This window comes from Bos javanicus, chromosome 1 (genome assembly GCF_032452875.1).
Source record: "Bos javanicus breed banteng chromosome 1, ARS-OSU_banteng_1.0, whole genome shotgun sequence".
NCBI classification, from domain to species: Eukaryota; Metazoa; Chordata; class Mammalia; order Artiodactyla; family Bovidae; genus Bos; species Bos javanicus.
The window spans coordinates 67,015,747-67,028,993 of record NC_083868.1 but is presented as its reverse complement, the minus strand read 5'-3'; the positions used below and the strand labels follow the sequence as shown (position 1 = coordinate 67,028,993).

Sequence of the window (13,247 nt, the reverse complement as noted above, 5' to 3'; positions counted from 1 at the left end):
TTCCTCATCTGGAGAAGGGAACGGCAAACCACTTCAGTATTCTTGCTTTGAGAACCCCATGATTAGTTGCATTGCTGCTGCTGCTGCTGTTGCTAAGTCGCTTCAGTTGCATTAGGCCTCAGTAATTTTTCTAAGATTTCCAGTTGATATCAGTTTGCATGGAATTTCTTATATCTCAAGATATAAATTGATTTTGAGAAAGAAAAGGTAATTATTATTAAACAAAATAGACGAGAACTAGTTGAAGAGATTAATTTATTGGAAAAGGAATGCTTCTTTATTGATAGCTACATTTATTCTTAGCAGGAGTCATTAATCAGGTGCCAGAGGAAAGAATCGACCACTTTAGGAACACGCTGCTAGAAGCCAGCCAGCTCATCATCCTTGGTTTTGTCAACTTGGTAGCCAGTAAGTATCAAAGAATGACTTTGTTGAGGAAGGCTTTTGAATACTTTAATGTGAATATAACGATTATCACCTGTTTGTATCTGGAAGTTGAAAAAGAAAAAGGAGATTGGTTTATTTGTGTGGATCCATATCAAATGAAAAATCTACAAACCCGTAAAGACTTCGCTGCAATAAACTCTTTGGAACAGCATTCCTGGACCACCATTTTTACACCCTTGGTTCCATGGACAGAGGAGCCTGGCAGGCTACATTCATGGGGTCGCAAAGAGTCAGACAAAACTGAGTGACTAACACTTACATAAACCTACACTTTATTTTATGAGAGAAAGGGCAGGCTAAAGACATGGCAAGAGGCACAGGTCATGTGCACAAATGAAATCCAGAGTTACGTTTTATTTTCAAGGATGCACAGATCAAGAAAACAGGTGGCAGCCTTTTCTGTGATTCTATGTTCTGACTCCCAAATTGGGATACTTTGTCACATAGTTTGAGAAAAAAGAAAATCAGAATTGCCCTAGGAAATTTGGGATGTGTTGTTCCCATATCTATACTAGAACTTGCTTTATAAATGCCCAGAGGTAAAACTGAGCAGGGCCCAGGGATGGAGAGTCTAGTTTTCCTTCTAAAATAAAGGAATCTTCCTGGGAAATCATTTGTATGAAGACTGACATGGTAGTTTGGGCATGAATCTGGGACCTAGAAAACCATGATAAGAATTTCCACTTCTGTTTTTGGTTTGGACAATGAAAGTTCTAAAATATTTATTTATTTGGCTGCCCTGGGTCTTAGTTGCAGTAGGAAGGATCTTCGATCTTCATTGTGACATGCAGGTTTTTCAGTTGTGGCTCACAAACTGTTAGTTGTGGCAGATGGGATCTAGTTCCCTGACCAGGGCTCGAACCTGCGCCCCCTGCATTGGGAGCACAGAGTCTTAGTCACCGGACCATCAGGAAGTCCCCATGTATTTAAATTATATTAATCAAAATGCTTATTTAAAGGGCAAAAGTGGTTTAAATTATTTTCTCAGCTACTGATTCAAACCATTCCATAAATCCATTCAGTTCTGGCACATAGAATCACAAAGCTTTGAGACAGAAAGAGCTTCAAGATAGCATCTGGTCCAGCCCCACATCCTGAAGATCCCACGTGAAGAAGCCATGGTTATGAGCTAAACACACTCTGAATTCTGAATCTTTTTCTTTACATCTTCTGGAAATTAAGAATCAGTAGAAGAAAGCCTTCTAATTTCACAAGAAAAAGATGATATAAATATACCATCATCTGCCAAGTTTGAGAGTTACCACTTGGGAAGCATCATGCTAGGTAGGTGTCCTGATTTAGGACAAGGAGAAGGAACAAATGATAAAGTAAGGGTGACAGGAAACATCACATAAAATGAAAGATACAATATCTTTTAGTGCAAAAGTGAATGTTGAAGTCTAACCTTAATGTAGTAATTTATTCCAGCAACCACTTGAGTTTTATATTCTATAGCTGTAAATTCTTCATATGTCTCATTTGTTTTTTCTTCAAGCTGTGGTTTAACCTTTAGAAAAGAGTATGAAATAGAAGTCATATTTTTATGGCAAGACAAGAGAAATTTAAACAACAAAAAATCTTCTCTGCCCGTTGGCCTCCCTTTTCCTGGCCCACACTGTGCATTGTGTGTCTGCAGTATGCGTTGCCCAAACCACCCCAATAGCGGGAATACCTGCTCAACCATAAAGAGCAACATTCTCTTAGCATCAACAAGACAACTCCTTCAAAGATAACATTCCTCCTTGATCTTGTAAGGTGTCACATGACATACCATATTGCTGCTTAGATCTGGATTAAATAAACTGTCAACTAAACATCATTTGATGCACAGCCCTTGGTCTCCAAAAACTTATACACCTGTGCCTTGACTTCTAATAGGTGGAACATTAGATGAACTTTCTGAGATGCTCTTCCTGGGTTATAATCCTCAAATTCAGCTCAAATAAAATTTCCATTTTTTTCTTAAATCAGCTGATCAATTTTTTGTCAACAAGAGGGAACAAATTACCAAAGCTGTTTTGAATTCCATGTATGTGATTTACAAATTTGTTAAAAATGTGTTTACAAATAGTTGAATACATCTTTGATTAATAAAAGTGGGAGACCAGTAATTCCTACTAAGTACAAAATGTTTTTATCTTGAAATAATTTCAGGGACTTTCCTCGTGGTCCAGTAGTTAAGACCTTGGCTTCCAGTGAAGGGGATACAGGTTTGATCCCTGATCGGGGAACTAAGAACCCACATGCTTTTGTGATCAAAAAACCAAAACGTAAAACAGAAACAATGTTGTAACAAACTCAATAAAGACTTCAACAAAAATTGTCCACATTAAAAAAATATCTTAAAAAAAAATTTCAGACTCAAATTTGCAAAAATAGTATAGCATATCTCAAGGTCTTTAGTTTAATCACATCTGCAAGTCCCTTTGCCATGGAAAGTTTCAGGGACTAGAGTGTGGCCATCTTTGAATGCCATCCTTCTGTCTACCAGAAGGGGATACAAGCTTAGATGCCAGCATTCCTGAACCAAGCATGAAAAGGCAGCTAAAGAATCTCAAATGGAATATGTAAGATTTTACTAAGTCCATCAGTTTTCAGTACAGGGTACCCCGATACTGAATTCCTGCTCTCAGCTGGGCATGATACAGTAGTGCCCACGATGGTTTCTCTGACTGTTTCTGCTAAGAGTAGAGTTCTGATCTTCTGTCTGTGTGGAGGACCAGAGACAGCTTGTCTTTCAGGGTGGAGAATAGTGAGAGGGAAGGACCTAGGCACAGTGGAACTGCTTCTCAGCCTTCCATCAGATCTCGGGGTTTAGCTGCATGCCTCACTCTTGTCTTCCCGTTTCTGGTGTTGCTAGTGCTTGAGCCATTTTGGAGTTCTGCACCATGAATCTGCTTGCTTCTGGCTCAGACATTCCCCTATGTAGCTTAGGCTGTCTAGATGACTCAGATCATTTTACATTGTTCGTGTTTTCCATCTTTCAAAGTTTTGTTGAAAAAAAAAATCCACTAAATATTGTTGATATCTCTGAGGTGTTTGCCTGCCTCTCATTGTCTTCTTATTTGTGGATATGACTTTCCCCTCCAACCCTTTCTTATCACTTAGAGGGAAAGGAAACAAGTGTGTGTGTTTGATATACCTTGTTTATTGGGAAGTTGCCTCCCTGCCCATAACTGAACATTTTATGTGCATATATGGCTTCAATCAGGCCTCCATTGCATCTAGGGTTCTCCCAAGACCATCTGGTCCTTCCTTCAGTGGGCAAATGTTTTGAATCCTTTTCTATTGATGCCTCAGTTTGGGTACCAGAACTGTTTTCAAAGACCTAGATATCTGGGGAGTTCCCTGGCAGTGCAGTGGTGAGGACTTGGTGTTCTCATGGCCAGGGCCTGGTTTCAATCCCTGGTCAGGCAATAAGAGCCTGCAAGCTGCATGGCACAGCCAAAAAAAGACCTAGACATTTGCAAATTCTTTGAGCTCTCAGACCTTTTTTGAAGGGCAAACACTCCATGGACCACCAGCCATTTCTACTGTATAGATGGGAAATCTCCAGAATAGATGGGGAAAATGTGATTGTTTTGGGGGGATGGAAAGTGAGGTTGCAAAGCAGAGAAAGGAAGAAAACAAATAGTGAAGAAAAAAGAGAAAGAAATGGGAAGAGATAGGACACAGGAGAGAGAAGAGAAAAGTGGCCAAGTGTGCAGAGAGAATGAGCTAGGGAAGAGTTCAGTGTCTTATTGCTTCCCCCATCCTCACACTTTGGAGCCAATACTGGGTAACTGTTACGTTAGGAGCTGAGTTGGGAAGGGTTAATCTTGACACTAAACCCTGAATTATCTATTCAAGCTTCACTTTGCGGGTGAGAAACCTGAGACTGTGAGAGAACATGACAGCTAAAGGCTGAAAAATACCTTGAATAGTGAGTATCTGATTTATCTTTTTTTGAACCCTGTATCAGACATTTTTATTTCTTATTGTCCCAGAAACACATCCAAATCTGTAATTTGGGTTTTTCCATCGTATCTATAGGAAAAGGCAATGGCACCCCACTCCAGTACTCTTGCCTGGAAAATCCCATGGATGGAGGAGCCTGGTGGGCTGCAGTTCATGGGGTCGCTAAGAGTCAGACATGACTGAGCGACTTCACTTTCATGCATTGGAGAAGGAAATGGCAACCCACTCCAGTGCTGTTGCCTGGAGAATCCCAGGGACGGGTGAGCCTGGTGGGCTGCCGTCTATGGGGTCTCACAGAGTTGGAGACGACTGAAATGACTTAGCAGCAGCAGCAGCACCCTGACTGCAGGTTCACTGTACTTACAACCTGTAGCCCTGCTCCTTCTTACCAGCAAAACAGATTTGTATTGCTCTATTGTTGGATGCTATGAACCTGAATGATGGGATATCAGGTGAGGAGGAGGAAAAAGGCAGAGTAGAAAGGAACTGATCATGAAACCTAAAGTTTCAGAAGGCAGGTTGGTGTTGAAAGTCTCAGGTTCCTCGCCTGCAAACTGAAGCTTAAATAGATAATTCAGGGTTTAGTGTCAAGATTAACTCTTCCCAACTCAGCTCCTAACGTGACAGGTACCCAGTATTGGCTCCAAAGCGCGAGATTAGGGGTGGGGGATGGGTGCTAGGAGAGTGAAGACCAGTGGGGAGTGGTGATCCAATGTGGTGGTAAATAGACAGACCTTAAGCTGTGAATAGTTGCCCCTTACTTTCTTCAATCTGCTATGCATGGTGGTGGTTGAGGTGCTGAAGGGAACAGTATAGGTTGGGGTCCAAACCAGGGGAAGGATGCTATCAGGGAGGAGCAGCTGATAAAGTGCAGTCACCCCAGAGCTGTTCAAGCTTTTCTTGTTGCTGCAGAGGATGAATCCTGGTGAGCTGTTAATTCTCTGGGATATGAGGATTTCAGCCTTGCTGCACCAAAGATGCAGGCGTTTCTCCTACCTTCTCCAACCTGTAATCATCCTGCAGAAACACACTTGGGCTATGCATAATTTAGGAAAAATGAATAGAAAGATTATGGTGGCAGCATGGATTGGCCATTTGGGGGATGTTTTAGAGAGTAACAAAGGAGAGTTTGGGTAGCAGCATGAAAGTACAGTGGATTTGGTGAAAGGTGACTTGTGGACATTTGTCGCCTATGTTTTGAGGGCTGGAGAAGTATGGGGCAAGGCAACCAGCATACAAGAAATAATGGCACCTGCCTTAAGAAAGGAGGACAAAGTCTTAGACCAGAGAGAGGCACGCAGTCAGCAAGGAAAATAAATCAGAGCGTTCTCACACCAGATGGCTGCAATCTTCTAAGAGAAAGGACTGAAATGCCATCTGGTCAGGCCATGGGGATTGGGAGGACTGAGAACCTGAGGAGAGAGGAGGTCCTGTTCCACCGCTGTGGGGTTTCTAGAAAAGAACCCACAGGATGTGACTGGAAGGCTAGCTGGAAGCCCCAGGGCCCTGCAGCTGTTGTTAACTGGTGTGAATTCATAGATTTGAAAAGGGGGAGTTTTCTGTGATTCTACATCTTCCTTGAGCAAAGTTCTCTGAAGCTGGAGTGGAAGCTGAGGAGGAAGTGGTGGCAGTGGGAGTGACCTCTGATTGAGGACTGGAATGCCAGAGCTCACGGGGTCATGGAAATCAGGGTGGCGGAGGGGAGGAAACCACCCACGATGGGGTCCAGCTGGGTGAGCCATCGAGTGGGCTGAGGCATGCGCTGATGCAGATGGAAGGGTCAGTGCCTGAAGGGCTCTGGTGTGGCTGAACCGCAGCTTCTCTGTACGTGGGGCAATGGAAGAGCTGATTGATGAGGAGGCTGTGGTCAGAGAGGAGACCACACATTTGTGAGTGAGTAAGAGCCACAGCATGCTAAGCTCCCGGGTGTGTCCATAATGGTGTGCAGATGGGCTGTTTGTCTGTTGTTTTTGTTGCAGGTTTTGTGTGGTGTCCTGGCAGACAAAAGTTATGATCTGTGGGTATGCCAGGAATGGTATTCAGCAGCCAGGTTTGACCTAGGGGTGTGTGTGCACATGTGTATGTTTTGTGTGTATGCATCTGCCCATGTGTAATAATAGCTCTTATTTCTAAAAATAAAAATTATTGCTATAACATTTCTTTCCTGTATATAAACATACTCAGAATTCTCATCCAGTGATTTTTCACATATAACATAAGGTAATGGATCAGCCAAAATGATCCAGAGGCTCTAGCCAGTGGGCCTTCATTTGATCCTTAATTACATATATTAAGTATTAAGTATTTACATACTAAGTAATTAATCACACATGTTAATAATTTACATCTTAAGTAATTAATTACATATATTAAATACACATATTCAGGGATGGGGCCATGTTCGAGTCTTTGTTTCCTTGTGTGTATCCCTTTTCTCCAATTTATTTTACAAATTTCTCTGAGGGTAGGACCAGGTTAATATCCCTTCTCTTCCTATAGCAATTCACTCAGTACTGTGTATATAATTGATTTTCTCTTTTTTTAAATTTTAATTTTGGCCACACAATGCAACTTGTGGGATCTTAGTTACCCGACCAGAGATTGAACTCAAACCCTCAGCAGTGGGAATGCTGAGTCCTAACCACTGGACCACCAGGGAGTTCTCAAATCAATGTTTTCTGAATGCAGAAACCAGGGTTGTTTTCCCTCATAATAGCTTGTCTCCCCAGATAGGAAAGAAGATAGAAGAGAGGTAGAATATTGACGGAGGGGCTTTATTCCTCTGTACTCTGGAGAAGGAAATGGCAACCCACTCCAGTACTCTTGCCCGGAAAATTCCATGGATGGGGGAGCCTGGTAGGCTACAGTCCATGGGGTCACAAAGAGTCAGACACGACTGAGTGACTTCACTTTCTTTCTTTCTATAGTTCCTTTTGGAGAAGGAAATGGCAACCCAGTCCAGTGTTCTTGCCTGGAGAATCCCATGGACAGAGGAGCCGGGTGGGGCTACAGTCTATAGGGTTGCAAAGAGTCAGACACGACTAAGCAACTAACACACTCTGGACCCAAGTACCATTAACAGCCTTCAATACCTGATACGACCCATTACCATCCAGTCTCTCTTATCTTCAGAACAGAGAAAGTCCTTTCTTCTGCCTTCAAAAATGTTCAAGACTTCTCAACCCCAAGCCCTTTGTTTGGCTTTCTTCTCTTTCTGATTCAAGCTCTCTCTTTCATTCTGATGTCAAATTCCTTGAACCTGTGGTCATCATTTTTCTCTGATGCTTTCCCCTTTATGTGTGATGACCTCCCTCTCCCCTCTTTGCCTCCCCAATGGGTGCTTCCTTCAGCTCAAATTCCACTGAGAAGCTCTCTGATAAAAACAGAGAAAGCTGATAAACTTCATTTCCTCCAAGTGTATCTAATTTTAATAGGTGAATTTTTAATCTAGAAACACATTAAAACATCAAAGGAATAAGACTTCAAGGTAAATGACAGGAAAGTGGAGGTCTTCCCTGGGACCCCATCAAATCACATTAAGTATGTGATTACCTACACATACCCATTTTCCTGGCCCAGCCCAGGAACCTAAATAATTCTATAATCTTGGAGAAGGTGTTGATTAAATTTCTTCACCTAAAAACTGGTTGGAGTAATATCTGCCTCTTGGGGTTTTTTTGTGGGGGGAATGAATGATATAATTGAAGTGCCTTCTAAACTCTAAAATGTTTTCTAAGCTGACTATCCCTCAGTCTTCCAGCCCTTAAATGGGAATTGTCGCCTGAGGCTATTTCCTGTAAGCCAGGGAAAGTGAAAGTGAAGTTGCTCAGTCCTGCCAGACTCTTTGCGACCCCATGGATAGTAGTAGCCTGCACCAAGCTCCTCCATCCATGGGATTTTCAAAGCAAGAGTACTGCAGTGGGTTGCCATTTCCTTCTCCAGGGAATCTTCCCAACCCAGGGATCAAACCCAGGTCTCTCACATTGTAGACAGATGCTTTACCACCTGAGCCACCGGGGAAGTCTGTGAGCCAGGGAAGACAAGTGATAATTGGGAGTTTAGTACTGGAGGAACAGAGCTGCCATGCAGGAATTATTCACTTGAAATTAAGAACGTTTGACCAGTAATCTCTAAAGTTTTTCCTGGTTCCAAACCTATGATTATGAAAAAGCACTTAACTGGAAAATGTTTTATATTATGCTCTAGATTTTTTGACTTCCCTAAATGGGTTGTAAACTTCCTGAGGGCAGGGGCTGTATCTTATGGTCCTTATGAATCTTCTATAACATTTAACACAATGCTGGACACCTAAGAGATATTCAAGAAATGATTCATTGATATTCATTTCTCCTATTGATTTAAAAGGGAGGCTGGCTGCTTGCACAGAGAAGGCAAGTTTGCAACACTGTCTCCTCCCAGTGTATTCCCCCCACTCCACAAGCTTCATTATGTCCCTGCCATAAATCTGGAGATAGGCTAGCTTCTTGATTAGATGGTTATTAACCTCTTTGAATCTCAGTTTCATCATCTGAAAAACTGATGTGATGTCTTCCCTCCTTGCCCCAGGGATTATAAAAATCAAATGAGAGGCTGAATGAGGACAAGGCTATCAAAACTGCAAAACATCTTTCTGGGCTGATGTAGCTACTCAATAACTAACTCTTATTCTACCTCTCTGACAGAGTTGAAGCCCAAGGTGAGCAGGAAGAAACACATTTTCAACTTAATTTATATATTTAAGGTGTGGCTTACTGATAGATATTATTAATAATGCAAGGCCTTCTTATAAGTTGTTACTTAAAAAAAATTATACTTGCAAACCAAGATAGGCTTTATAAAAATAATTATAATTTTATGCACCTTCTATCTTCTATATTTCAAATATCTGTTATTCCCAACCCCCTTACAGCTCTGGTCCCTGAAGAGTCTCAGGAATTTTCCCAGGACAGTAATGATCTCAAGCAAAAATCGGAAGTAAACAATTGTGATGCCTCACTTATCCACGTTCATTTCCAAGTCATTTCCTTTTTCACCTGTGCTTTGCTGCATTCAGGATCTTAGTTCTCTGATGAGGGATCAAACCCATGACCCCTGCATTGGAAGCATGGAGTCTTAACCACTGGACCACCAGGGAATTCCCTCCAAGTCATTTTTATGAGTTGCAAGGCAAGTGGTGTTGTTTTCACTTCACAGAAGAAATTGAGAGTCTTTTGCTGCCCTCTGATTTTTGCTGCCCATCTCCTGTCAATTTCTCAGAATACCCTGTATCTCTAGTCCTGCAGGCAAGTGAGGTCATGGACCACAGTCTGGGCATCACCAGAGCTGATTAGAAATGCAGAACCCCAGGCCTACCCTAGATCTACTGAGTCAGAATCTGATCTTTTAAGGAGACTTCCAGGTGATCCATGTGCCCATTGGAGTTTAAGAACACTGACAATATAGGGATTCCAGTGAAGACATTCATGACTTAATATTATCTTCTTCAAGAAAGGATAAGTGAGAAGGTATTTACTATTTTAAAAGAACAGTTGAAAGGAAAATACTTAGCCCCACAGAATGAGTGATAGAATTCCAGGCAAAAGAGACCGGCTCTGTGCTCTAACATAGAGAATCCCATCTCTTCCATTTACACATGAAGCTAGTCTTTGCCAGTGTCATAGAATGAAAGGGCAGGAAGGAATGACATAGGAAATAGGGCAATAATTAATAAATCTAAAATAGTAATTTATATATTTTTTATTTTCATAAAAATGCAATATAATTTTTATTTCATAGGTGATAACAAATCAGACAACACTTAGAAAAATATATTAACCTGCTAAACACATGGAGTTCTATTTTCACCATAATTAATTTTGAAATCACCATAGACTATGTCACTTCTCTATTAGTGTAATCTCCCAAATACTAAAACATTGTCCATTGAGACAAATTTGTAGGAAGTTTGTAAGTGGATCATTTTTATGATTTATTCTACATTTAACTCATAAAAATTTTTTTCCTATAGTGCATTTAAAGTCTAGTTCATCGATAGTTAACAGCCTCAGACTTTAATTACATGTTGGCTACCCTTGGTGAGGAAAGACAAATTTCATCAGAAGCTGAATTAGTAATCCTAGAATCGTACATTGTAAGAGCTTTAGAGATGATCCCATGAAAATTCTTCTTTTACAAATGGGGAACCCGAGCCTCAGAGAAGGGATGTGACTTGCTCAAGATTACTCTCAGGATTATCAGAGATTTCATCTGAAAAAATTTTCAGTTGGAAGGAAGTCCGAACAAAACCACTCATTTCCCCACCTTCCAGTTTTCCTGTTCACCAACACATTTAGCCCAGGGCCAACCTAGGAACCAAGATTTGGGATCAAACCTTTCCTTGGGCTGCATTCACTCACCGTGTTAGCAATCTCCTGGATTTCTGGAGTGGCAGGTTTGGCTTCAGTTAAACCTCCAGGGATCATTTTGGCTAACTGTGTCTTTTCTGGGCAGGATGCTGGCGCTGAAGTGGTCAAGTAAGGGTGGAGATTCTGGTTTTTAAAGAGGCTGTTGTTCACAAGCTCCGCCTATAGAATGTTTTGTTTTCCTCAGAGAGAAAAAAGCACAGGGAAAATGAGTATGCCTTGAAGTAAGACTTCTTGCTTCCTCTGTGGAAAACGCTAAGAGGACTTGGGAAGAACGAGGGGCCGGGGAGGAATGAATGGGTGTGTACAGGTGTTGTGTTGGAACAAGAGTCAAACTTCTTTGTGTTCTCATGGTTTCATCCTGTTGCCTCTGAAGTATGAAATCCAAAACCACAACCAGACTTTCCCAGTGCTTAAAACCTCTAACAAAACTTTATTTTTTCAAGGAATACTTTTTAATAATGTCAAGGCCGATTGTTTAAAACGGACTTAACTTTATAAAAAAAAAAAGTAAAAGATCTATCTTGAGAACCTTGGCTGGATATTTGTATTTTACTTGTTTTTACATTTCTAGAACTGCTTAAAATACAGAAAAACACAAAGTATAAAACAACAAACACCTTTATTCCTATCATCCAGAATTAAAACTTTTAACATTCGGTCATATTGCTTCCCATCTGTTTTTTTTTTGGTAGCTGTTTTCAAGAAATAAACTATCACAATTTGCCACTCCCTTATCCCCAGCCTTGCCCTCTGCACAGGTAAACTACATTTTGAGTTTGGTATCCTTCTAGCCCATTTTAAAAATACTTTTATTTAGTGTGTTTTTAAAAATCTGATTAAATTTTGTACTGAACGTATGCTCTGTATTATCCCTTTTTGCTATTCAATATATATTTTTAGTCTTTCCATGTTGATACAGGTGATTCTTACCTGGTCTTCCCAGGAGTCAGCCATGGGGAAAGCAGCATGTCCTCTGTTCTCTTTCTAGAGCTTATGCTCTGTTACTCTCAGATTCCCTCTTGATTCTCAATAATTGCTTTTAGAAGCAGAAACTTCCTCAAAGCACAGGTTGCTCTTGTCCTACTATTTGTCCTAGTTGTTTTTAGGGTAAAATGAATGCTTCTTATTGACAGGGGAAGAGTCACATAAGGAAGTGCAGAAAAACACAACAATTAATATCTCTGTGCTAACTGTTTAATTAATTAAACAGAGTTAATTAAATGCATATTTATTTAAGTTTTATTTACCTTGTTTAATAGGCAGTGATGGTCTCAAAAATCTTTCTCTTCATCAGATGTTTGATCCCTTTGTAAATCTTTGGGTTTTTGAGCTTGAACATGGAGCTTTACTCCATCAGTAACATGATTTTCCTGTAGTAGTGTGTTGTGAAGCTCTTCTTCTGAAGAAAATTGAATCCAATCCATACCTCTGTGAAAACCAATCTCATTATCAAAAGATACAGTGCACTTTCCCACGTGGCCAACTTGTACAAAGTGCCCTCTCAGCTCACTCAAGTGGTCCAGGGAATTTATCTGACAAATGCAATGGACCAGCTGATGTTCGATGTTTGTTGGCAGCTCCATAGCTCCCCTCACTGCCCAGGACACCATCTTTAGGTTAATATACATTTATTTTTAAGTACCTTTAAGATAGTATTATTGGATTGGGGGATATCAATTATTCAGGCTATTTTTACAGAACTTGACATACTCATAAGTTTTGTATTTCTTGTCTTCCACAGGAATTATCTTTTATGGGAGATTTCCCTTGATGGGGGCTGGGTTTTGGGTGGTTGTCTCTACTAGGCCACAGTGGGTATATAGTCCCCAGACAAGGTCTTATTTTATTCTAGGCTTAGGACTCTTAACTCATGAAGATATTGAGAATTTGGGCTTATCTCCGGCTTTTGGTACAGGCCTGGGACTCTGGACTTCCTCAGCTAACTCTGCTTCCACTCATGGTTGGGGTGAATGTGTGGATACATCACTTACTCTACATCCTATCATTTCCACTCCTAGGTATTGACCTAAAAGGAGTGAAAACATGTGCCCACACAAGACTTGTGTACAAATGTTCACAGCTGCATTATTCATGATAGTTCAAAACTGAAATGACTCAAATGTTCATCAACTGGTGAATAGATTTAAGAAACTGTAGAGATTATCCAGCCTCACGGTCTCATGAGACACTTGCTTTGTCTCCCTGCTTCAATTTCCAACCAGTAAAACATCTGTAACTGAACAAGTCTTCTTTTTCCCAGCACAATAGGACGCCAGAGAGTCCCAGACATCTGTACATCTAAAAGTGGGTGGACTGAAGTAGATAGAGGAGGTAGGGCTGAGGGGACAGTGGGAGCAGTGTGTGCTATCCCAGACTCCTGGCTGCAAAGGGCTGGGCCCATCGCCCCAGAAAAGCCAGGAGGAGCAGGGGAGAGGGCCA

At 41.1% G+C, this 13,247-nt stretch overlaps 2 protein-coding genes across 2 annotated transcripts; both read right to left on the bottom strand.

Annotated features, from left to right (window-relative positions):
- Positions 1 to 238: 238 nt before the first annotated feature.
- Positions 239 to 10,922, bottom strand: CSTA (cystatin A). Its single transcript, XM_061428693.1, has 3 exons — positions 10,800 to 10,922; positions 1,853 to 1,954; positions 239 to 488 (listed from the first exon to the last, which is right to left on the bottom strand). The coding sequence occupies exons 1-3, from the start codon at positions 10,863 to 10,865 to the stop codon at positions 360 to 362; spliced, it is 297 nt and encodes a 98-aa protein (XP_061284677.1). The 5' UTR covers positions 10,866 to 10,922; the 3' UTR covers positions 239 to 359.
- A 1,157-nt stretch (positions 10,923 to 12,079) lies between these two features.
- Positions 12,080 to 12,418, bottom strand: LOC133252714 (SRA stem-loop-interacting RNA-binding protein, mitochondrial-like). Its single transcript, XM_061425571.1, has one exon. The coding sequence runs from the start codon at positions 12,416 to 12,418 to the stop codon at positions 12,080 to 12,082; it is 339 nt and encodes a 112-aa protein (XP_061281555.1).
- Positions 12,419 to 13,247: the final 829 nt, after the last annotated feature.

Bases quoted from the DNA above. Each gene is read 5' to 3' on its own strand.
- LOC133252714 (XM_061425571.1), bottom strand. From the start codon at position 12,418: ATGGTGTCCTGGGCAGTGAGGGGAGCTATGGAGCTGCCAACAAACATC.
- CSTA (XM_061428693.1), bottom strand. From the start codon at position 10,865: ATGATCCCTGGAGGTTTAACTGAAGCCAAACCTGCCACTCCAGAAATC. The intron at 1,955-10,799 runs GTGAGTGAATGC...TCTTTTCTAAAG, and splicing joins TCCAGGAGATTGCTAACACG to GTTAAACCACAGCTTGAAGA. The intron at 489-1,852 runs GTTAGACTTCAA...TTCAACTTCCAG, and splicing joins GAATAAATTACTACATTAAG to ATACAAACAGGTGATAATCG.